Source organism: Hermetia illucens, chromosome 3 (assembly GCF_905115235.1).
Source record: "Hermetia illucens chromosome 3, iHerIll2.2.curated.20191125, whole genome shotgun sequence".
NCBI classification, from domain to species: Eukaryota; Metazoa; Arthropoda; class Insecta; order Diptera; family Stratiomyidae; genus Hermetia; species Hermetia illucens.
Window position 1 is genome coordinate 148,928,466 of NC_051851.1, and position 25,443 is coordinate 148,953,908.

The 25,443-nt window shown below is 42.6% G+C and overlaps 1 protein-coding gene across 2 annotated transcripts in view; it reads left to right on the forward strand.

Moving 5' to 3' along the window:
* Positions 1–498: 498 nt before the first annotated feature.
* The window catches only part of LOC119653199 (nesprin-1), a 205,957-nt gene continuing 181,012 nt past the window's right edge, over positions 499–25,443 (forward strand). For both annotated transcript variants that reach the window (XM_038057765.1, XM_038057766.1), the window contains exons 1-2: positions 499–825; positions 2,439–3,227. In XM_038057765.1, coding sequence (XP_037913693.1) covers positions 2,522–3,227 — 706 coding nt within the window. In that variant the 5' untranslated portion in view covers positions 499–825; positions 2,439–2,521. The remainder of the gene's footprint in view (positions 826–2,438; positions 3,228–25,443) is intronic.

A 25,443-nucleotide genomic window follows, 5' to 3' on the forward strand; every position in this document is an offset into this window, starting at 1 on the left:
AACAGCATAATTCGTCAGGAACAATGGAATAACCCAAACTCGACCAAGCAGGCAGATCCCTAGCTCCAGTCTATTCTCCCAAATGAGCGCCATGTACTGTCTGAAACCGCAGTCCCATTCCCCATACAACAAATTGTATAAATAAATTCGTAGCCCAAGAAACGGAACCACTCATCGTTATTCTCCTTGTTGTATATTTTTTCTTAGACGATTTATTTTTTATTTCCTTTAGAGAGTCCAAGCGCCAAAGATACATCCAAGAAGTGGATCAAAGTGACGTCGTACTCTCAAAATGTTTGGTGTTAATTTTACATGCGTTCAGGAGAGATGATCGCTTGCTCGGGGGAAATTTGAGGTCGCGACACATCACTTAAGCGAAAATCAGCCAGCCAACATCATATGGCTATTTTCTCCTTGCATCTCGCTTATATTTAAGCCTAGCACTCGCGGATTTTGTAAGCAAGCTTCCTTGCAAACAGTTTATATTTTGTCGTTGCCTAGTTTCGATCTCGGGTCTCGTGAATTTCAAAGATCACTCACTTTTTTCCATAGACGAACTTAGTTGCGCGTATCCCTCAGTACGGAAATACCTTGTTGAAATTTGAATTTTGGGTGAGAAGAGAGTAGTGAAGAACGTTAAGGACTCTACCTGTATCTGTCCATTGCCGGCAATCCTACCTATGGAAAATTCGGAATAAGATATCGTCGAAAAAAGCAATGCGATTTCTCACGTCTAATTATATAATTTTCGTGCGAGTACTGTGTTTATGTTGTTTTTGAATTTTAAAGGATCTGAAAGTTACCGGCTCCCCCCAAACCTAGTGGGTGTGTATAAATCTAATTTTGACGATTTTTACTGCATTTTTCCGATTTTTCGAAACTTCTTACATTCATACCAGAGATTTTCCGCCGAATAAAATCTTCGTTCGCTTGTGGTCTGATCATAATGATTGTGTTCGATTTTCCCCACATGTGATCACATCTATTTTTAAAACTGTAATCATTTCCTATTTTCACTGGTCGGAAAACGTGTACGGCGAAGAAATGGAAAGTTGGAGATGATACGTTTCGAGTGATATCAGAACCAGAAAATAAAAATTTAATACATTATAGATATAGCGGTGATAATCACGTATACATTGATAATCGCGGAACCCAGAACCATCCTTTCAGACTCATTGGAATTCCGTCAGCAACATCTCAAAAATAAATTTTCCCGCACACGCCGCTTTTCCATTTCTCTTGAATCTTATGATTTATCACTTGGTGATACCGGAAAATTTATCCGGTGATAGACGGCTCCTACCACGCGTACAAGGCATCTTCCTTGTATCCTCCTGAAGTCTCACTTTTTCCATGGATCATTCTGAAAACATGCATAACGACTTTCCGTATCTCTACTGTAATTTATTGGTCCTCCTTTATCCCTATATCCACCGAGACTGAATTCAACCTCAAAACCTCTACGCGTGTGAGAACGGACATTCACACATGATCTCAAAGCAAAGACTCCGAAAAACCAAAGAAAAATTGTCCAATTCAACCAATTGAAATTGGATAAATCTCAGATTGTTTTTTTGATTCAACTTTGCAAAAGATCTCTCGAGCTTTTCCTACTGTTATTCATTCAAAGAACCAAGGAGCCGACCGGGTGGGGCCACAGATAAATTTTGTGTCCACATTTTCGAATTTACACGCATGAGTCTGCTCTGCTCGGAAAAGTGGGTGATGCATTATGCACAGAAATAGAAATTGCTTATAAATAATACTTTTTTATTTAGAATTTAATGTAAACTATCCCCTGCGAACCATGACTTTTTTCTTGCTTTGCACGGCAATTAACTCTCAGCGAAAAAAATACGTTGCAGATTTTCTACGTCAATTGAAGAGCATTTGCACAAAGCTTGGATATCTGGTGAGCAATTCTGAGCACTGAGACAGTTTGGATATCGTCCCAGTTTTTACTTAGTGCAGTATCTTGTATTATCTTTAGTCAATCGAAATTTAGATAAACTCCAGAACTCTCTGAGTTATTTCCATGCGGGTCGACACGCTTACCACCAAGTGATATCACGTTAAAAAAATCGATGACCAGCCTCAGACAACAACTTTCTGTGCCGGTGGCTGACCACACGAAAAAGCGTGATTAGGAAGACTGCCAAAAACGAATACAGTTAAACATATAACTTACCTCATATAATAGAAAGTGATTTCACATGTTTGCTTCCAAAAAACTAGGCACAATATCACCTGACATTTTGGCTTTATCTTGATCCTGTTGTAGTATTACCAACTTGGAGTCTTCAAAACTTGGCTTAAATTTCAATTTTAAATCCTTTCTGCTGTGTGTACTGAAAAATAAATGAAAAGACGTTGTTTATGAATCTTTAGTTTTTGTATTTAAAATAATAAAACAATTTATTTTTTTTTCTTTTTAGGTGCTCTAAGTGTGTTATTACAAACTGTTTTAACTGCGAAATAGGCAAAATCAAGCAAGGAAATACGCGCTAATAATTAGAAAATGTCCGATCAATCGCAAAATCCGCCCCCCTTCCGGCCTGGTAGATGGGGTCGTGAACAACCATCTCCGATACACTATCGACCACCATCGCCCTGGGCACCATCACCGCCCCCACTTATATCAGGACCACGACCGGCATTTACGAATTCACCGAGACCCATGCAATCACCCGGTCCTGGAATGCCATATTCCCCAATGTCGCCAGTACCCACAGGATCGTCCGGTTTAAGAGGTACACGTGGTCCCAACTTGACTCAGCCTCGACCACGATGGCCTGTACCACCACCACAACAACCCCAACCGTTCTACCAGAATCAACATCCTCCAACGCCAACTTTTCAGAGAGTTTCACCAACATCTATGCCAAACTATGGAGGAGTGAATGGCCCGCAACCATTCCAGCCGATGCATGCATCCAGTCCACTTCCAACCAGTTCGTTTCAACTGTCTCCAACCCCATCACCGGTTGTGTGCCTGCAACGCCCTATGGATTATATTTATAACACTCAAACTTACGGCAATCAAACACCTCAGCATGGAGAGTATATTGGAATACCTTTGGAGCCTCCACAGCCTAGATCATATGTTATTTACGACGATGAAGAGGAGCAAGGACCTTCAACTGCCGAAATTATTGCCAATCAGTCTCAGGATTACATAGACGAAAAGTTGGCTGAATACCAAATGACTATTTTGCAACTTCAAGGTAAGCATAATCCATTTTTTCATTTGAATATTTCATAGAAAAACAAAAAAGAAAACGATTTTCTTCGACTATCCATTCATCATAAAAATATTGCAAAACAAATTCAAGAACGATGCTTGGGTGTCTTTTGTGTCACTGTACGAAAACAAGGAAATTATGTAGAGAAATATTTGTCAACATATACTTCACGCGGTTAGCGAATCGGCCGAAAGTTTGTCATCTATAAATATAGGACTCCTCAGATATGCACGTGGCCTTTAAAAAAAACTGAAAGTTACCCAATTATAAAGCAATTTGAAAGTAACGTAGAATCTAAAACGTGACTTCTTCAATTCTCAGAATAGTGATAACCTTTTACCTCATGCTCTTACTCCCAACCGTAGATCGGTCATGGCCGTTTGTGTATCTGTTGTCGTATGCTTACCACTTATACATCATCGTACTACAAATTAGGCGAGTTAACTAAAATGTGTAGCTGGAATAATGGGGATTAACTCCATAGCTTCTCGGATGCACAAACAAGCACAGGTTTTTGTAAAGATGGAGAATAGTATAATTATTAAATCACAAAATGTCACCAGATACCATTCTTTGAACTGTTGAAATCATAAATGATACCCTTTGCCCTCAAGAAGAAGTCATTAATGTCCTATCCTCCAAATAACAAAGCATATGAATACAACCACACACCACAAAACTACAGTAAGGTATACACTCGGAAAATCAAACTTTATAAACTGCTAATTCGAGCGAAATGGGTAGGTGATGTATGCAATATTACAGAAGTAACAACACCTGAAAGTTTAATATCACATGATTATCACCGAATGTGATCCAAACATCACAACATCCCTTAACACCCAATAATTAATAATTACCACATTGTCATCCAGTCGAGATATGATAACTCGTATTTAAATGTCTCTGCCGTTGTGATATCGCATTACAAGGCATCAAACATCACCGGACAATACTGCAATGTATCGTTGAATACATGATGCTATTTTCCTAGTACAAAGTGGCGGGTGTCGAGTGCCGATGCTAAGTATCGCTCATGAATCTGTTAGTGTTATGATTCCCTTTACTCTTGGCTAGCTTTAGTCTAGAAAAATTATTTCGGATTTGTATGTGATAACTTTTGACTGTGATAATTCTTTCCAATGCCGAGCAAAGCAATAGAGCATGCATATAATTCTATGCGATAAGTAATGTATCATAATGTGAAAATATTTTACAACAGTATTGGGAATCTTGCGTTTTTTCTTCCCCCACAAGAAAAATTCGTACTTCGTTTATACCTACTTAGCGATTGCCTACAGTTTACACAACGAATGTGGTGGTGGCCTTCCCACCAAAACAGCTGTTTGTTTCAAGACTTGTGTTCGCCACTACTACGGACGAGGTACTGCATTATATAAAAAGCAAGGTCAGTGCACTTTCAGATTGTCTTGTGTCAAACTGACAAAAGACAGCAACCCCGACTGAGTTATAGCTTCTTTTAAAGTCACTTAACCATACGAATATGACACAATCGGCAATCCTTCTTTCTGGTCTGAAGGTGTGTTTAGTAAACCGTACAAGCGCCTGCCTCGCCGATCAAAGTAACTATTCGTCTGTTTATCAAAATGCAAGGGATTTAAAAATCAAGCTAGGGGCCTTCGATCTAACGGCGCTGGCTCAGCAACACCATGTAATTTGCATTTCTTAAACCTGGCTTGATGGCAATATAACTGAACAATGAGCTCCCCGAAGAATATTTCATTTTCCGTTGCGACAGGGATCACGCCGCGTCGTGTAAGTCCACTGAAGACGGAGTCCTTATTGCAATTAAACATCAACTCCTCTGGCTCACCATATGAGTGTGTTGCCCTATGTTTCTCCCCGCCAAACTCACACCCATTTATTGTATCTTGTATTTGTTTCCCCTTCCCACATATATGAAGAATTGTTTCACAGCTTGACAGAACCCCTTACCATCAAATTCCCTTCCCCCGTTTCTTCCTCTGCGGAGGTTTCAACCTATCCATGACCAATCGGTCCCGTCGTCCTGCCTTTCCAATTGCGTCCAACAACCTCTTCCACCATTCCCTTCTATTCTTTTCCTTTATGAACACTTGTTCTGTCCTGAATTTCACCACCTACAGACTTCTTAGGCCGCACTCTCGATCTATTCCATTCCAACCTCCCTGAACGTCACTTCTCTATTTCCTCGCGCATCTCCCTATGTCAAAATTGACCTCCACCACCCCCCGCTTGAATTTGGTGCAAAGCTCCCACGCTCAGCCGCCAAAAATGTGCATAATTTTGTTAAGTCCTACTTCTGCAAAGCCAACTTTGACGGTCTCAACTCAGCCTGAGCGTCAATCAACTGGGATCATATATTATTAACCACCATGTGTGATCCAGCTCTTGACACTTATAATATCCTGTTCGGTCTCCTCCCTTGTTATGTCCCTTCTTCTCCTACTTGTCTTCGTTCCTACCCAACTTGGTTCACCACCGAGACCCTTAATAAGATCCGCCCGCAACGTGCTTTGCGAAAGATGCTTCAGACAAACAATAACGCCGCCCTTGCCCACTTTAAAGCTATACGCTCCACTGTGAAGTCGATGATTAAAATAGCGCATAGGAGATACTTGTTGGGGGTCGAGACCGCCGTTACCCGTGGTAAATTGAAACCGTTTTGGTCCCACACTTGTCATTTCCGTAACTCCATCCAATCTTTCCTTTCTTCCATCAACTTTGCTGATTCCACTGTCAACTCCCCACAACAATCTTGCGACCTGTAAACGACACATTTCCCTCCCTCTGTATATTATCATCAATAAAAGTTTAGAAGAATGGTACTTTCCTTATCTTTGGAAAGATGCAATTAGGGCGGATGGAGGGAAGAGAGAGAGGGATGGCCCTATCCTCAAGAGCAAAGATCCTTCCCTAGCTGTGAATGATCGTCCCATCTTTCTTATTTTGTCTTGCTCCAAAATCCTCGAGAGGTGCGTACGAATTTCGGTCACCTTATTGCGAAAGATCAGCATGGTTTTTGGAAACACCGCTCTATTGGTTGGCCTTTACCAACTTCGTTGCGAAACATAATGCGAAACACGATTCTATCTGCCAGCACTCCTTAGCATCTTGCTGACAATATTGTCTGGAGAGAGCTTCCCCGTGTCTGCATAAAGCTGCTGACGAAAGCCGTCCTACTTTCCACAAGAGAAGACGGTGTGTTCAACGTTGTCCGCCACTCCATTGAGAACACACAATCAGGAGATCGCGCGTCCTCAATCTTGTGCAGGTGGGACTGAAAACCTGGGTAAGGAAGAAATCAATCTTTCCACGGATCTGAATTGTCAATGAGCCACAGTTGATCTGCGTTTTGCCTCATTTTGCCAAGAGAGTTGCTACTAGAGTGCGTGCTCTCATAAGTTGTCGCTAGCTACCTTTACGCTCCTTAGGAAAGAGGACAATGGAAATCACTGGCGCGATCTGGCCGGTTCTGAGACAGTGTGATAAGCAGATGTTACTTGCAAAAGCTCCCCGTCTCTGCACTTGAGCAAGGCGCTTACGCTTATCAAGGCAATCAGCCCATACTTCCGCGTCATAGAGCAGAACAGACTCCGTTGCTCACACAAGAAGACGTTTCCTAGTAGATATAAGGCATCCACCATTCACTATTAGGCGACCCAACCCTGTCAGCTGCTGTTTTAATTTGCTCGAAGAAGCTTACCTTCGTGTCGAGCATTAAATCAAGGTATTTAACAGCTGGTTTTGACTCCATAATCACTTCGATATGGGACGCAGGGTCAGGATTTTCTTTCTAGTCAAGATGACTACTTCGTTTTTTCCAAGCGCAAGGCTGAAAATACGGGCAGTCATCCATCCGCTTTACCGTCGCATCAATATGCCAAGTTTGCTTTGCGCCTGTTCAACAGTGCGTCCGGCAACAAGTGCCGCAACGTAGTCTGCACAACCGACCAGGCGCGACTCTTCTGGCTTGTCGAGTCTTAACAGACTATCGTAGAAAGCGTTTCAGAGATCTGGGCCTAGGATGGATCACTATGATACTCCCGAAATGATCTCCATCCTCCTCTGGCCTTCTAGCATCTCACACGCAGAGCAGGGAAATTTCTTTCAGATAATAGCACAAAATCCACAAGAAATAGCTTGGGACGTGGAATAAGTTTTCTAATGTCCATCTTACGTAATTGAAGGCATTTCTGACACCAAGCGTTATGAAGAGCACTATCTGTCAAGATCGGCGGCTATGTGCCTCGGCTCGGTGAACCGCATCTACGGCCTCCATAACGGCATCCACCCTGGATCTTCCTGCTCTGAACCCGAACTGCTTGAGGATAAGTCCCCGGTAGTGCGGATCGCTTCAACGAGTCTAAACCTGATGAGCTCTGCGTGCACTTTCCCGATCTTCCTCTGTATGTCAGCAATTTCTGCCGTACACCAGTACATAGAAGGCTTGTCACGGCTGGGGCCCGTCCGAGGCATGGAAGCTTCATACGCTGCCGTTGTCAGGTTCATCACTGAGTTTACGGCAGTGTCAGCTATAACGATACCACTTCCCAAAGCGCCTCCCAGCACGACTCTTCTTGTTTCAAAATCTTGGACGAACGTTCCAATATTCACCCTCGAGACATTCCACATGCAGGGGGAGCGTCGGGTTGGTGCACGCGGAACCAATTCGAACGCAATGTACTAACGATCACTTGCCGAGAAGTCTTCTAGGACTCGTCACCTGATCACCGATGGGGCCAGAGACTCCGACGCAACAGTGATATCAGGGATGCTTTCACAATCTGGGCACCGAAACATTGGCGTGGATCCGGTGTTTAAAATTACGAGCCTAGTTCTCACCGCAATTTCCAGGATCCGTTTCCCTCTGCAGTCTGGCTGAGGAATGCCCCATACAAGGGCCCTAACATTAAAATTACCGCCTACGAGGATTCGCCCCTCCGTTCCCGAAACAGCGTCCTCCAGAGCATATGACTGATATGAGCTTCCATCAGGATTGAAGAAGGACCGCCCATCTCCCTTGCATAAACTTTTCGCCACCTACGAAGATTTGGGTTGAAAATATAAATTTTAGCAATTTTTATGGCAATCGGGTGAATAGTATGGAAATTGATCTTTTGCAGTGGCGCCTAAGTAAGGAACTTCAGACGTTTTGGTTTTGCGCCGAGGTCTCCCAATTCGATACCCCAAAAGCTATCTGGAATCCTGGCCTACGCCATCGCAACATCTCATGCAGGGTCTGTCACACCTTCCTTTTACATCATAAATATTGCCCTTATAGACTTTCCGAGATGGATCATCCTCACCCACATGGATAAATCGACCCGGCAACCTATCATATTGAGCTGGATTTTATCGAATTTATTTAATCCTTTTTTATTGGTAATTTTGTATGAGCCATAGAGTATGATTTTGATATCATACTTGGGATTGCTTTCGAAAGTTCGTTCTAATGCCTCACAAAATGTACTCTTCTCCGACTCTATACTCTCTTTGTAGAGGGATGAACGTTAATGAGAGTTAAGTTTCGGAGTTTGGCCCCGATAGTAGCAGCTTTCATTTTTTGGCTGACCAGAAAGCGTACTCCGAGCACATGGTTTACCGAATAGCCACTATAGTATATGATGTAGTGTCTCATCTCCGGGAAAACGATCCCTGTCCACCGCGTCTCTTGCAAGGCTGTTACATCAGCCCTTTATTGGGACAGGGTATCGACTAGCTGCCCGGCAGTTCCTTTTTTACAGGGGGTGCACGTTCCTTCCGAAAATGCGCAAATTGTTAGTCCCTTTTCGTTGCCGGGCTCGTGGTTGTGTTGTTAATCCAGTGCGAGGCTTCTTTCGTGGTCCTGTAACTTTGATTATCTGTGTAGGGTTGTCAGCCCTACCCAACCGCTAACCCGGAGAACCAGCTGCTACAATTTGATCCGTTTTTAGACGCCTCTCCGTTTGCAGTTTTTCATTAAGAAAAAAACCCCAGCGGTTACCAATTGGAGGTGGAAATAGGGTTTGGTAATACAGTTTTATGCTCCATCCTGTCGCTCTGGAACCTATACTACTATTTGACCGCCTATAGCAACGTATATAACATACCATATAAAACTTCTCTATTCAAAAGGATATATATGTACCAATTTTCATGGCGGCTGATCAGTTTCGGAGCCAATCGATCAGAAACGGATACCGACAGGTTCCATTTTTATATAATAGAAGATTAGGTTCGATGCTATCATTGCCTGTTTTCTTGAATTTGAACCAACTGTTACAAGTGAGCGTACTATGTGTGGTTTAAATAATATCAGTTACCTTCAGTCTTTACTGCTGTCGGGTCAATTTATATGTATGTAGGTTATAATTCGAGCACTGGGCGCAGAACAATAGAGGAAGAGTGTAAGCTACTTGGGAAGTCCAGGAAGGAGTTGAAGAGCCTTTTAGCGGACTATGCACGATGGCATGTAGGCTATCAAAGGGTGAAAGGCAACCATGTATATAATTGATTAATACTATTAGAAAGGGGCTTTCCATATATGAGAAAAGACCATACAATCACAGTCCACTATGCACAAATTGATGGGCTACATTCAAATATATCGATATAAGGGTTGCAGATGTCCCATATCTTTATATATATGAAAACTCAATAACTAACATATGTGAACGACGAAGGCCAATATTCAATTGGATAAAATCAGAATGAAAAACGAGCAAATCTAAGTCACCCTGATCCACATGTTCCCAAACATTATTTACTCTTTAATTTTATATTTCAGTCAAACAAATTTGAACCTCAAAATTAAAAATATCCTCATTACACTTTCTGGATTCACTTTCAACGCAAGAATAAGCTGAAGGGGCGGAAAAAACGTTTCAACATTTCTCTGTCCACATATCTGTATTTGTGCGCTCCTACGATACACATGTGCGAATTCTGATCTGAATCGACCGAGACTGACACTTTTGTTGGCTGCCAATATACTGATTAATCCAGAAATATCTTATAAATGCGCCTTCCCGGATACATAATTTCCAATAGTATCTCATTTTTTAAAATTACTTTCTTGGTTACAAGTCATAATAGGCAAGCACATAATTAGAATGCAATAAATTGTTGCTTTCCTTCTAATTGATTGAACTAATTTCTAAAAATTAGTTACCAAAGAAAAACTTTTGGACCAGCGCCAATTTTTTGCACGTTTGTGATGCAATCTTTATTTGACATTTTCCGGCAAAAGTATTCCGAAAATATTAGTAGATGGACACAGTTGATTGTATGAATAAACTAATTTTTAGAGATTCGCTTTCTGACGCTATTTTTCAATTTTTGAATGGTATGTACCACGTTGGCGTAAGGAAAACTTTCATTTTCCGGAAACATTATTTATGTTGGATTTATTCGTTCATACAAATTTAATATAAAAATAAATTTAGTAAGAATTTTGGTCATTGTACTGTTGAAAAAACCTATGTTTTCCTTTTTGAAACTGAACACCACCATGAAATGGAAGTCTTTAAATCGGAAATATAATTTTTCAGTGCCTCCCCCTTTTTGACCCTTCAAAAAGAAAAAGAAATTAAATCTGGCACAGAGTAATTCGGGATCTAGTCCCGCAAAATGCGAAATCTCCACGCTATCCAACGAACCTTGACAAACTAAGTAAGCGAAGAGATGCTCGACGGTTGGCAAACATCTCCCAGCCCTAGGGTTACAAATGCAGCCAATTCTGCAAAATAAAATCGAATTGCAAACTCATCAATGAAGCCAGATATACCAGATGGCTTGTGGGTAGACGGGCTTCCTGCGACTCGGGTAAAGAACCAAAAGCATATCAAACAATATGCGACTCCATTCTTGGTTCTTTCCTACGAAATAATAATAATAATATGCCATGCCAATACGCTTGGCATGAATTTTGCGGATGTTACCGAAGAGGAAGCTCGACGAGCCTTAAACAGCTCGAAGAACTGGAGGGATCCAGGTCTGGATCGGGTGCAGAATTTCTGATATAAGAAATTTATCAGCGTGTACAGTCGGTTGACACAGAGTATAAATAAGATCATGAGTCGGCCGAAGGAATTTCCACCCTTCCTCACTGCGGAGATTACCTACCTTACCCCTAAGAAGGACACGGTGCAGAACCCCGCAGACGCAAGATCGATTACTTGCTTACCAACTTTCTACAAATTCATAACGTCCATTATAAGTGGAAGGGTCAATGCGCACCTCGAGACCAACAACATTCTGCCCGAGGAGCAGAAGGGCTGTGAGTTGGATCAAGGCGTCCCAAAGAGCACCTCATTATCGACTCGGTAATTATAGGACAAGCACCTAGAGGCCAAAGAAACCTCTTTAGTTGCTATATTGATTATGCCAAGGCTTTTGATAGCGTCCCGCATACCTGGCTAATCGGTATCCTACATCTGTATCGCATTGATCCGAAACCAATAGTTTTTGGCGACAGTCATGGAAGGGTGGCGTACCACCTTATCAGTGCGTAAATCTGAGGGTGCTTATACCGCAGAGCCCATCCGTATATGGAGGGGCATCTTTCGGGGGGATTCAGTACCCTTTGGCTTTGTATGGTACTGAACCCTCTTTCATGACTACTGAATGAGAGGGCATGGTTTTGCAAGAAAATATGGCCTATATGTTAAGTGCGAACTGACACATTTGATGTACTTAGATGAAATCAAGCTGTATGCTGATACCGACGATGATCTTAGAAGTTTGTTGCGAATAATAGACATGTTCAGCCGTGATATTCGGATGGAGTTTGGATTTTACAAGTGTCGAACCCAAGCCATCCGCAAAGGTCATCACGAGCCGCATGCCGGACATAGCATTGGTGACCTCCACATCGAAGCTATGACCTAGACAGAGTACCTAGGAATTCTGCAAGCAGCCCATGCTCGAGTTGGTGATTTGAAGGATGCTTTGCAGTCCGAATTCCTGCGACGTGTATAGCTGGTGCTGAAATCACATCCCTCGGGGAAGAATAAAATAAACGGGTTGAATGTATTCGCTATCCCTTTACTGGCATTCGGAATATTTCCGTGGACGAAGACCGATCTGGAAAACGTCTAGCGGAGGATACGGGACACTATGTCCAAATTCCAAAAGCATCATCCAAAGTCAGCCGTGGAGCGGATGAACCTGCCTCGTGGCGTCGGAGGTGAGGGCGTGTTTGACGTGGCGGCACAACATCATCGCCAAGTCGACTCGCTGTGCGCTTGTTTTTACAGCAAAGAACAGGTGAGTCCCTTGCATGCGGCTGTCTGTAAGGCAGACTGTGGGCTGACCCCACTTAAGTTGAAGGATGGATCTTTCCATCCTCTGAGCGGGGTGAAGTCGGACCAAGAGTGGATCGATGAATGGAAGTCAAAGGGAAGGCACGGTATACACGTGAATTGTCTTTGGCAGCCATTTGTCGAACAGATGGCTGTGTGCTAGGGAGCTCTTTGCTGAGACGAAGGGGTTCATGTGTGGCATTCAGGACGGCGTAGTTACCACCCAAGCTTATAAAAAGCTCATGAAAGAACGGGTGGAGAACGACCAGTGCAGAATGTGTGGTTCGGCGTTAGAGACGTTGGACCATCTCATTTCTGGCTGCGCTGTAATGGCACCAGTGCAATACATCACCAGGCATAACGCTGTATGTAAGGTTATCCATCAAAACCTTGCATACAAGCATGGACCTTGTGATGCGCCTCCCACTTAACCGCTCATCCATCACCCAGGTTGCCGCCTATAGGAGTAGGTACACTTCAGCCGGAAAGACCGTTGAACATTGTCTGAAGAGAAAAGCCTACTTCTCGTCTTTATTCGAGAGGTAGACCCTTGTCCTGTTTTTGAGCGACCGGCATTTAATATTATTGGTTTTATTTAGATTTACTTCATACAAGAACCGTGGGTTGTTATTGGGGTAGTCAGGGGTCCAAACTTCCAGCATGCCGATGGGAGTGATCGGCCCCGCTCCTGCATGGTAGTCTCAAAAGACTTCCAAGCTAATTTGGTTAACAACCTATGTGATGGCGACATCACATCGGCTAAACTAACTACAAAAAGTCAACAAGGAGGTAAAGAGATACTATAGTGCTCTGCATATTCCCCCTATGACGCAGAAGAAGTTCCCAGTCTAACGTTCATCAGAGCTATCCAATATACCAAAAATAAAGGCATGGGGGTAATAGCGGGATGTGATGTCAACGCTCACCACATACGCTGGGAAATTTCCAACTACTGGAATAGCATCCTCTGATATTGCCGCTCTGGTCGGATAGTGCAGAGTATCAAACGATATCACACTCTCAGATCACAGACGCATTGATTTCGTAATGGGCATAGATCCACCTCCACCCACCTCATTTTGGAATCCGCGGAAGACAGAGAGGCGAAAAAGGCTCTAAAGAAGAGCATAAGATCAGCAGAAGCGGGTACTTGTTAAAAAACGTAGCCAGAAGTTGCGTTATTTACGTTTAGAACGGGATGTACACAGAGAGCGATGAAGAAAAGGCAAACCTTTTGCTTGAAGTGCACTTCCCAGGCAGCATCCAAAATCTCAGCCCTGAACCGAGAGACTGGAATCTGCAAAGTAGTATCACTGGAGCCAATAAAATGAGCATTTAACTTGTTCCATAGATACAAGTCTGCAGTTCATCATTCCTGCGCTAGTAATAGAGGGGTCTATATATTCGGAATATATATCGCGCATGCTTAGCACATGCTTATATTTCAATTCACTGGCGTATTGTGGAGGTGATATTTATTTCCAAACCAGGGAAACCCACCTACACGGACGCAAAAAGCTCTCGACCGATCAGTCTAACGTCCTTTCTATTAAAAGAACTAGAAAGACTAGTAGATCGGCGCATTCCTAAGTGGCCACTTCACCATAGGCAATACGCTTACCAGAAAGGCAAACCCACGAAAACAGCACTCCATGAACTTACGACAAAAAGTGACAAGAGGATGTCTGAAAAAAATCGACATCGGAGGTGCCTTCAATTATACCTCATTCGCGACAAAACAGCAAGAAATCGAACCGCTGTTAATCAGTTGGATCCTTCACATGCTAGAGTGGTCTATTGAAGCAGGATGTCTTAGGGGCTGCCCACAGGGAGGGGTTCTCTCTCCTCTGTTATGGCTCCTGGTAATGGATACCCTGCTATGGCTCCTGGAGGACAAGAAAGTCTTTGCCCAAGCATTTGCGGACGATCTAGCCGTAATCATTACCGGTAAGTTTGTGGACTCAGTATGTGGATGTATACATCTATAATACAACCCATTTTGATATATTCATGCATCGTCTGGTGGCCGAGACTGGAATTTGCTAACAGCAGAAAGCTGCTAACACTGATTCAGAGGCTTGGTTGCCTAAGTATTACTGGAGCAATGAGGACTACGATTTCCTCGACAAATATCCAGTAATTCTAATGGCGGCCGATCATATTGTTTCCAGGTTTGCCTTTGAAAAGACATATACTGTCATAATCACTGAAAGATAAGAATGGTCGATAAGCAGCCATGAGTTTACAGACTTAATAATCTTCACCGAGGGGTCAGTCATGGAAGGGGGATCAGGCACAGGGGTGTTTTCATGGAATCCAATTATGGAACCGGGCCAACCCCTCGGTAAAATGACGATTATATTGCAGGCGTCTGCCATTTCATTCAACAGAAGCATGTCTACGACAAAAATGGAGGGGTCGCACCATTCGAATCTGTTGAGGCAGTCGGGCAGCATTATCAGCACTAAACAGTAACGACATATCAGGTGCTGCTGAAACTTGGCCGACTGAACGAAACATTCCTGATGTAGGTGCTGGCGCAGTCAAACATCGCCGGTAATGAGGAGGCTGACAGACTGGCTCGTCGAGGGTCAGGATCCACAGTGGTGGGACCAGAACCAGCTATTGGCATTCGGTCATCCACTGTCAAGTCTACCCTGAAGGGTGAAATTTTCAAGGATTCACACAGCGGAGTAGAATAACTTAAAATCTTGCCGGCAGGTGAAAATCCTTGTGAAAGAACCTGGGGTCGCCAGAGCGGCATTTTTGTCGTCCCTTAAGAAGTGGGACATGAAAATCCTAGCAGGGATTTTAACGGGACACTGCTCGTTAACCTACCATACGGAAAAGATTGGGGTGGTGGTTTCGGCTATCTGCAACCAATATAAGGAGCAGGAGGAGACGACCCAACACTTTTTATGCAGCTGCCCGGACTCCTCAGATCTCAGACGAAGACACGTTAGTAGGATTTTCCTAAATGAAGAATCTGCACACTCTCTGCCTCTAGAGAATCTTCTCAAATTTGTTAAAGCCTGCGAACACCATTGGCGGGAAGCCATTGAATAAACGATTTACGGGGACAGTACAATGGGCCTAACAATGGCCTCAGTGCTCCCCCCAGTAAACTAAACTAAATTACTAAAAGTTAACGCTTGAGATATAAACACTTAAATCAACGACACGTTATATATTTCTACACACCCTTCCCAGATCTTGATCAACAGCTAGCGTAGCCACCTCGTTCGCATAAGCTTGGGCATGTATTGGCAACTTTTACAGTTCGCATAGTAATAGTCGATCAACACACTCCACAGATGTGGCGATAGCAATGGTGGCAGCTTTTCGTTGCTTTTGCTGTTAGGTAGCGATCAACACCCACTTCAACACACAGCTATCTCTGCGTTAGTATAGAATGAACCCACTTAATGAAACTTTCATCAACATCATGCGCACTGTCAAAAACCCCTTCAAAGTCCACGAACACCCCCGTCACGTGCTCACCCTTCGGAGTTGCATCTTCTATCTTGGAAACCAAAGAATGAAGAACAGACCCACAGGACTTTCCACGCTGGTAGGCATGTTGGTTTTCATTTAAGGGGTACGACCTAGGTAATTGCCTTCCCATGAATTTGACGCACGATCAGTCTTTCCAAACCTTTCAGAAACCATCTGAAGCTGATCTGTCTGAATTTCTTTGAATTAGAATAGTTATCTTTCCCAGGCTTAGGTGTGAAGGCTACCTTAACCTTTTGCCAAGAAATAGACATGTAGCTGGGCTAACTGGCAAAACATCTTGAAAAATATTTCTTTGTAGTTAGTGTGTTCAAAGGATAGTATGGCAACTCTCACAGTGTCCCAATTCCCATTACATCATTTTCGTGTTGAAAAGTTTGCAGAAACCGCCAATTCTCTCCCTCCCAATTTCGTCTTCTGTTCTCTCGGGTGGTGTACTTCCATGAGAGTCTATACAGACTCAACTCTGGAGCTTGTGAAAGTTCCATCCAGTTTTCTAAGAGGGTCCAACTCATCCTTTCACACCCTAGAAGTCACCCATGAAAAAACGGTGACTTCTGTTCAGTTTAAAGGAGTTTAAGTTTCTTATTGCAGCTACAAGCATGATTCAGAAGCCATCTGGTTGATTGCCTGAGCCTTTGCAGTTCTCGGTTCCACCATAGAACCGTTTATAGGGCACGCCTCTTCAGAGCACTCTAAAAGTATGCGATTCAGGGATTCTAATTGATCTTCTATCCCCAAAACAGTCCATAGCTGCCTAGAAACTGCACTTTGTCGCCCAGAGGTTGATTGAGCTTTGTCTAATTCACTTTCCTAGGATTGCAATGGTCAGACTAAATTCTAAGTAACGGTGATCTGAGGGTAAGATCTTCATCTAACCCGCACCAGTCTCTAATCAATTCTAACAACTTTGTAATGCAGATTGTTAGGTCAATTATTTCACTTCATTACTTCAAAGTAGGAGCACACCTTTCTGTCCTTTAGGATTGCATTTGCTACTGCCTAGAATCCTGATTACTGATTAAATGCCGTCGAAAGTTCCGCTTTCTTGCGTTTGATTTCCCTGGATATCGCCACATTTGGTGATGACACCCAAGAAACTTCGCAATGCCTACCGTTATTATCGGCAGGTAGCCTTCCCAGGTTTACGGTGTCCAGGCTGCATGGATCTGTTTCCATATACCAATATTAGACCAGTTGCGACAACATCACCAGCTTCTGCTTTCTTTTGCTTTTCCAGATAGAGGCGACGATAAGGTTTTGACAGCAAGCCTGCAGTCCCCTTTTCTTTGCGGGGGAAGTTTCCTTCTGTTGAGCCTTATCCTGCCATTTGCTGGAAGAGTTAAGCAAGAGAAACAGGCTGGCCATAATTAGGTATCCAGTTCCTCCCAATAAGGCAGTTGTTGCACTATTCTTTCTCGCTGATTGCTGACTGTGTAAAGGCTTTTCACTGAAGTGGAGAGCATGTCTTCCATAGATTTCTCCGTGGGGGAACATGAATCTGACGGTGCGAAATCCGTGTCTCGATCGTGACCTGATTTTTCAAAGTCGCGGATGGATTTGAAGCCTGTGACTCCTTACCACTTACAATCCATGATAACGTAAGCACAATTCATTTGGATGGTCCGTTGATTTCTTTCTACCCAGATTACAAATATGGTTTGGAAGTTAATTCCCATCGGCAAAAAGATTGATGATGCTAGTGTATTTACGCAAAAGGGAATATTATGTTTGACTGCAGCTACTCAGTTCTAGATGAAGCTGCGATATTCGTGGTGAAGTTAATTGATTGGAATGCTTTCCGCAACCTTAAACCGGCCCCTGTTCATATGGAGTTCTGCATATACGAAAAAACATCATTCCATATAACGTTGCGAAATGGTCTCAAAATATCTGAAATGTGCACGATAACTTAGCCACAATATCTACTTTGGAAAACACCTTAAGTCGCATTAAACTCCAGAGCGTAATCCATTTAGTTCGAATTCTTCGATTTGATTCATTAAAATTCCATTGATTAAATCCAGATCAAGTGTCATGATTACTGAGTCTGCTAGTGAATTAGCGAATATTAACTTGAAGTAGGCATTAATAACTAAATTTTTTCAACGTACCATGTCTTTAACCCCGTTGATTGCACACAATCCCATTCACATACAAATGCATTCCAACAGTGATACCTAATCTGAAGATCAATTCATGAATCAACAAATGCATTTCCAATAGCACCAGATAAGATAGCGATTGTGAAGGTGTTTGAATCGATTTCAATTATCTTTGGCGCCAAGTTTATTTTGCGAGCGCTCATCTAAGTACACTTTGTGCGTAGCTGCAAACAGGTTTTCATACAATATCTTCAAAATGAAAAAAAAAAGTTACGCAATTACGTATGCTATTGAGTATCTAATTCAGTGTTACTTAGTGCAAATTTTTATTTGCCTTTTTTGGAGTTTTATAAAAGTCGATTCACAAACAGTGCTATATGCAGTTTGCTCACAGGTTACTCGAAAACGGGCGAACCTATTGGCATGAAATTTGGTGGAAACAAGGGAATTTTATGAGCGCCTTGAAGAGTAGCTCCTTTTGCATTAAAAATTGTCTTGTTTAGTATAGAATACTAAATGAAACGTCTCAATTAATAATTTTTGGAACTAATCTCATTTGATAAAATTAATGGAGAAATAAATCAAACAGAACGGACGTTTCCTGCTCCTTTGTATTGCGTGAACTTATATTTCGGGAACCAATTTCTGCCTCCCTCAGTGCTGAAGCTTTGTCTGTCTCAAGTTACTATGAATGAATTTTGCCGTTTCGTTCTCTATACATGGCTGATGAAGACGTCCAGCACTGAGAAAGAGGACAAGTGGTTCCCGAAATATCGGTATATGCAACACGAATAAATGCACTAGTTATGAAAAACGGCGGGCCTCTCTTTTTATTCAAAGCTCTTTAAAATTCATTCCTAGAAAAATACTCAATTTTGATCTGAGATTCAAATTTCAAAACTCAAGTCACCTCAATATCTGGATGAATAAAGTTGTTGATAGCGTTCCATAATTTTCAAAGAGTTGGTTTCAAGAGGGCAATGGTACTATTAAACATTATATAAAAAATAACAATGGAAATGTTGGTCTGATTCGGGTTTGAGCGATGAACGCAGTTTGAGATAATAATACGACCCTTCAAGACTGTTGAGTACATCACAAGCCAAGCATATAAAGCAGTAACTGCACACAAATCGGACGTTTCCCTTTATGTCAATCCTCCTGCACTTCACTATTCCTTCGAAGAAAATACATGTTTGTCAGGAATTTGGTATACGTTGTTGTTGAATACTCGTCGAGAAAACAACGGACCTCAAAGACCTGCAGACCTAAAATCAGTGCCTAACAAATTTCTCAACAAACTCTTACATGAACATTCTCTAGATGTTGTTATTAATCCCTTGCGATGAAAGACCTTGCAGTCGTACAACTTAGTGAAATCAACTCAATAAATGTAACCTCCACGTCCGGTGTTACAAATCCAGCACACAATCTCGCAGGATAAAGGCAGAAACTTTCATTTGTTCCGGTACAGAATATCAACAACCAATACTGAATGGTTGTGAGAAGTAATCAAAAGAGTGAATTTTTCAAGTACAGTGGAACCTCAATACTTTCACCCACTTCCTTGGTTCCATCATACTTCCCTGCTAGACTGTGTATATTTACTTCAATAAGATAAATTCGGCAAAATTAATTATTTAGATAGCCTGGACTGGAAATTTAAAAGAAAAAAACCTTAGTAAGACGAGCACCGCTGTTCGTCTTAGTTTTACTAAGCGTTCATCACCTCAGTACCACAAACAAAATTCTTATTATCAAATCGTATGTTTATGAGCGACCTTAAATGATTGAATGAATCAGTCAGACTGGGTGGTGTTAACACATTGACTGATAGAGTGATGAATGATCGAACTCCTATTTTTGCAAAAAAAAGCCTTCCTTCTCTCAGTTACCGAAACACTTAAATTATCCCAGCAGATGATGACAAGATGACAAACGAAAGTATGAGATCGCTGAATAGTTTAGAATTTGACAGATCACCTACCTTGAAAGCCAGAGTAAATTGGAAGGCCACCTAGCCTCACGGTAAATTTCTGTGTAAATATCGTTTAAAAACTGTTGATTTATTGTTGTTTGTTGGAAATGTGTTTATATAAATTATTTGAAGGCCGTTTATGGATGCTGATGGGGATATTGAAGCGATGGGTTGAGTACTTTGATGAACTGGTCAACAATCAAAATATCGGCGAGTTAGAGTTCCCGCCAACCGAAAATGACGGACAAATGCGAGCGAACTGGTTAAATATGAAGGTGACCCACTAATGCTCAATGTCTGAGACTGCGAATAGTGTCTGGCGACTGACAAGGATTCATTATCTGTCCTATACATAAAACGGGGATATCACCCAGCGCAGCACTTGTGGAGGTATCACGTTGCTGAGTACCATCTATAGATTTGTGTTTAGGAATTCAAGGGGAATCCTGAGTCCGCCGGGTCAATTGAAAAGAAACTTTCATTCTCTGTTTCTAACCTACGGACGCTCCGTTCTAGGCTGGAACCCAAGTTTTTACAAAAATAGACAACGGTTTCACCCAGGGCACAGGCAACTCTCAAGATGCTGCCTTACCTCTGTCCTGGGAGCAGCGTGAACAAAGTGGTTACAATTCATAACAAGATTATGAATTATACTCAAAACGAAAACCGTCTAAGCCGCCGGAGGCAAATCTAAGTTTCGTGTTATGAATTGTATATAAAGAGGCAAACAATACCTTGTAATCGCTTCGGTCACTCTGCTCCGCTGGTCAGACGTAATGTAACGCCGCTGCCCTGAATGAAACCGTCGTCCATTTTTGTGAAACCATTTATAAGATATATTTATATGCTAGGCCGGATAGCCCCATACGCCCAGAACTTCATCGGTCCACACCAAACAAGTTTCATTCCAGGCAATTTAGAAACAGAGTTTCTCTGTGCGGCAAGCGATGAAAAAACTGTTGGAATATGGCCATCAGTTGCATTATCTTCTCATCGACTTCAAGGCTGCCTATGAAAGCATAGCCAGGGTAAAACTTTATATGATCATGCGAGAGTTTCGATATTCCCACCAAATTGATAAGACAAAGTGGGAGGCCAGATAAAACCAACAGGATTACTCTCGAGACCATTTAGGGACAAAGACAAGGGAATGTCCTATCATGCATCGTCTTTGTTTCGCTCGAAAAATCTCACTATGGGCTCAAAATTCTTACTGTACTACCAGTCCTCATGTATTCCTCGGAGACCTGAGTTTTTCTTCATATTTTTCTTTATCCTTCGCCCGACCTTAAGCGGGGTCAGCTCATCGTGATCGGTTGCACCATTTTGTTCTGTCAAATGCCTGATTTAGATGCAGTTATGGGGTTTTCAAATCATCGTCCAACGTATCAAGCCACCGTTGTTTCGACCGGCCTCTTGTTCGTTTACCATCGACTTCAATGTTCAGACCAATCATGGCAAGTGAATTTTTTTTAGCATGAATTACATGACCACACCATCAAAAATACCTCTCGCAATTTTTTCATGATCGGGGCAACCCCATATCGATCATGGATATCCTCATTTTCGTATGAGGCCACTAGTCCAACACAACATCTTCGTCTCCATTACTGCAAGACGCCGTTCATTGTCTTTTATATTCAGCCAACACTCAGAACCATAGAGAACGACAGGGCGGATGACATTGCGGTAAATTTTAGATTTGAGACGTTCGTTGATAGGTCGATCACAAAGAACACCAATTGTGGAACGCCACTTCATCCAGGTTGCATTAATGCGTGAAGCAATTTCATAACGCAGTTCTCCATTGGCTGATAGCGTTGACCCGAGGTATTTAAATCACTCAGTTCTGGGCAGATGACTGCCGCTGACAGTGATTGTGCCTGTTTCATGGGGATCGGTCAAAAATTCAGTTTTATTTAGATTCAATCTCAGATAGTGTTGTATGTGGCGGTCATTCCATTTTTGGACAACTTACTCGAGATCATTTTTGCTATTAGAGGCTAGGAAAACATCATCTGCATAAAGCAGTGTGTAGGGCGCTGGACGTTGGATGCCCCTTGTGACGGTCCATAAAAAGAACAAAGAGGAATGGTGAGAGGGTGCCTCCTTAATGAACACCAACAGAGAAGCGGTTTTGATACACCCGCCATACTTCGAACTTTACTTTTCGGATCGTGGTAGAGCAATTGAACCCAGCACACGAGTTCTTCTGGCACGAAGTGTTGTCGTAAAGCATACCAGATGAGTTCGTGTGGTACGCGGTGAAACGCCTTCTCTAGATCCAGAAATGCAATGTAAAGAGGGCGATGCTTCTCACGGTGTTTTTCCATGAGTAACCAGGCAGCGTGTATTGCGTCAGTAGTTCCGCAGTTCTTAACAAATTCAGATTGATTCACGGTTATTTCAACGATTTCGCGAATACGGTTGCAAAGAATGCGTTCAAAAATCTTCATGGTATGGGAAAATAACCGGATCGGACGGTAGTTTGAACATTCTGCTGGACTACCTTTCTTTTTCCATATTGGAACGGTGGCACTTTCTTGCCAGTCAGAGGGTGTTCTATCTTCCTCAATGACCTGATTGAAGAATTCAAAGAGCCACAGTGTTGGGTCCCAGCTCTTCGCTTCCCAGAGCCCAAATGCGATGTCGTCAGGGTCTATTGTTTTCCCCAATTTCATTGTTTTTATTGTTCCCTCGACTTCAATGCCTTGGTGTGGGCTTTTGACAAGTGGATACAAATCTCCCTCTCCATCCCGAATGTCCAGTTTATCGTAGAGATCTTTGTCATGGACCGCTTGGGCAGCAACGATCGCTTTCTTTGGTTCTCGGTTGGCATTCTTGTAAATTTACCAATTGGCCAGCGTTTTATCGTAGAGAAACTCTTGGTAGACGCGTTTCTTTTCACGGAACTTCATATCTCTTACCTGGCTCGGCGATTCCGAGGGTTGCATAGACCGCTTTGTGGATTGTGTTTTTAACTTGGTTCCACGAATCGCGAAAGTGAGATAATTTCTTCTTTCTTCTCACGAAATCGCCACTGCGCTCCTCACGCTGTTTTATCGGTGGCTTCATTTGTAAGACGGCAATCAACAGCCGATGTTGAGATGTGATGGTCTGATAGGAAATGGCTTTGCATCATTGACAGCGATAAAATGTCGGCGTCTTATGAAGATTCAGTCGATTTGAGTTTCACTGTCCCCACCATAAAATGTACAAAGATCAATCGTTTGATGAACTATGTATTCACAATTACAAGGTCATGGGTGTCCGCAACATCGTTATAGTCGTCAGCAGGCACTTTACAGGTCTTTGTGACGAAAAGTTGCCAGAAGGTACCTTTCTTCTAATGCGAATTAATGCCCACCACATCCGCTAGAAACACACTCGTACCCTGAGAAACGGCTTCAGATAGAGTATTAATTGCGAAAATCTGATCGAGATCCTCAACTGTGCAGTGTTACACATCAACAGAAACTTTCGAAGCCAGGTAGAAGGAGGTTTTCTATGAGTAATTGAACGCAGTCCGGGGGAGAGTTCCTAAAGGTGACATTGCACTCGATGGGCGATCTGAATGACAAGGTGGGGTCTAATAACACCTTGCTCGGATATGTCTTGGGAACAGAAATAACAATGGTGAGTAGTTACAGTGCGGGTTACTGCCGCTGCCATCGTCTTGTTATCGATGACACACTGTTCGAGCACAGAGTCTGTTATAAGATCAGTTGGGTGACCTGGGTGGTCAGTTCACCAGCAACGTATATACATATAATCAGATCGGCCACATCATGATCGATAGTAGATTTATGAGTTGGATTTGTTAGCACATCAAAACGTTGCAGACAAAATTTCTGCTGTGCAGATTCTCTTGTGACTTTCGCAATTAACAGCGCAGAGTATATTGGTAATTGCAAGTTACAATGACCCATCAAGTGCCGACGAATATTTATTTCTTATAGCCATGGTAGCCAGGTAGCTTAAGTACTGAGGAAGAAAGTAAGTAGCTTTCGAAATACGTATTTACTAACTATTAAAATATATTGTAGTAGGAGCAAGCTACCTAGTTTTATTTTTACTGAAATCGGTGGATAAAAAACAGCAAAAGTAGTGTGGGTCAATCCGCGTCCATCGTCTACCATTTACTGTAGGCCTATAAAATTTATCTTCCAAAATGAAAATGCAACCCTGGCAGGAGATGAGGAAAAGATGATGATGCGTCTCGAATTTTTACCACATTTCGATTCACTTTGCACCATCAACAATGCTCTATTCTCAGGTGTTACGGAGGTCGTCACCAGGTCCCAAAGATCTGGCTGACTGCAGAATCGTGGAAGCGAATTGATTAACCGAAGGGACTGAAGGCTCCATTGACCGCTGCGAGTCATGGTGAGCGTCACGCTCTCGAACTCCAATACCGAGTAAAATCCCAAAAAGTTCAGTGTAAGGTGCGCCGTGACAAAAGGGAATTTACGTTGTCGAAGGAAGTCGAGGAAGCCGCGATGATTTCAGAAATATATACCACATCAAGGAGGAACTTGCATGTGGTCGAAGACATTTCGATGGTTCTGTGAGGAACGGTAACGGTCGTACGGAAATCCTGCGCATTCGAGAGCTTTCTCAGAGCCCTGGAAGAAGGAGATGATCGTTAAGATTCGAATCTAAGGCCCCCTTTTTAAATGTGACAGAGATAATGGCTAAAATAATGCTGGAATGCATCAAAGAATACTTCGAAAGTTTGATCGACAGAGAGCAGGCTGATTTCCGCTCCGGATCCTCCTGCATTGACCACATCATCTCTCTACGGATCAATTTGGAACAGTGCGCGGAATTTAAATATTCGCTTCATCTGCTTTTCATCGACTTCAAGAAAGTTTTGGACATCGAGAACAGGGAGTGTGTCTGGAGTGCAGGAGAGGTATTCCGGGGAAACTAAAAGCTATTATCAGAACGCCATACGATGGCGTAAAATGTCATCTACTGGATCGAGGTAAAATCTCAGAGAATTTTGAGGTTCAAAGCGGAATCCGCCAGGGATGCATCTTGTCACCGATATTATTTCTTCTGGTTATCGATGACGTTTTTCATGCTGCCTTGTCCGGAGAACATGGAGGAGTTTAATGGACTATGGCATCTTTCCTCAAACACCTCGACTACGCTGATGACACCTGCTTGTTCTCTCACCAGGTCATGGACCTTGGCCAAATGGATCTAGATTTGGAAAAAGACGCAAGTGGAATTGAACTGAAGATAAACACCAACAAAAACAAGGTTTTCAGTTTGACGGGTCATCGCACTCTTCCAATATGCATTAATGGGCA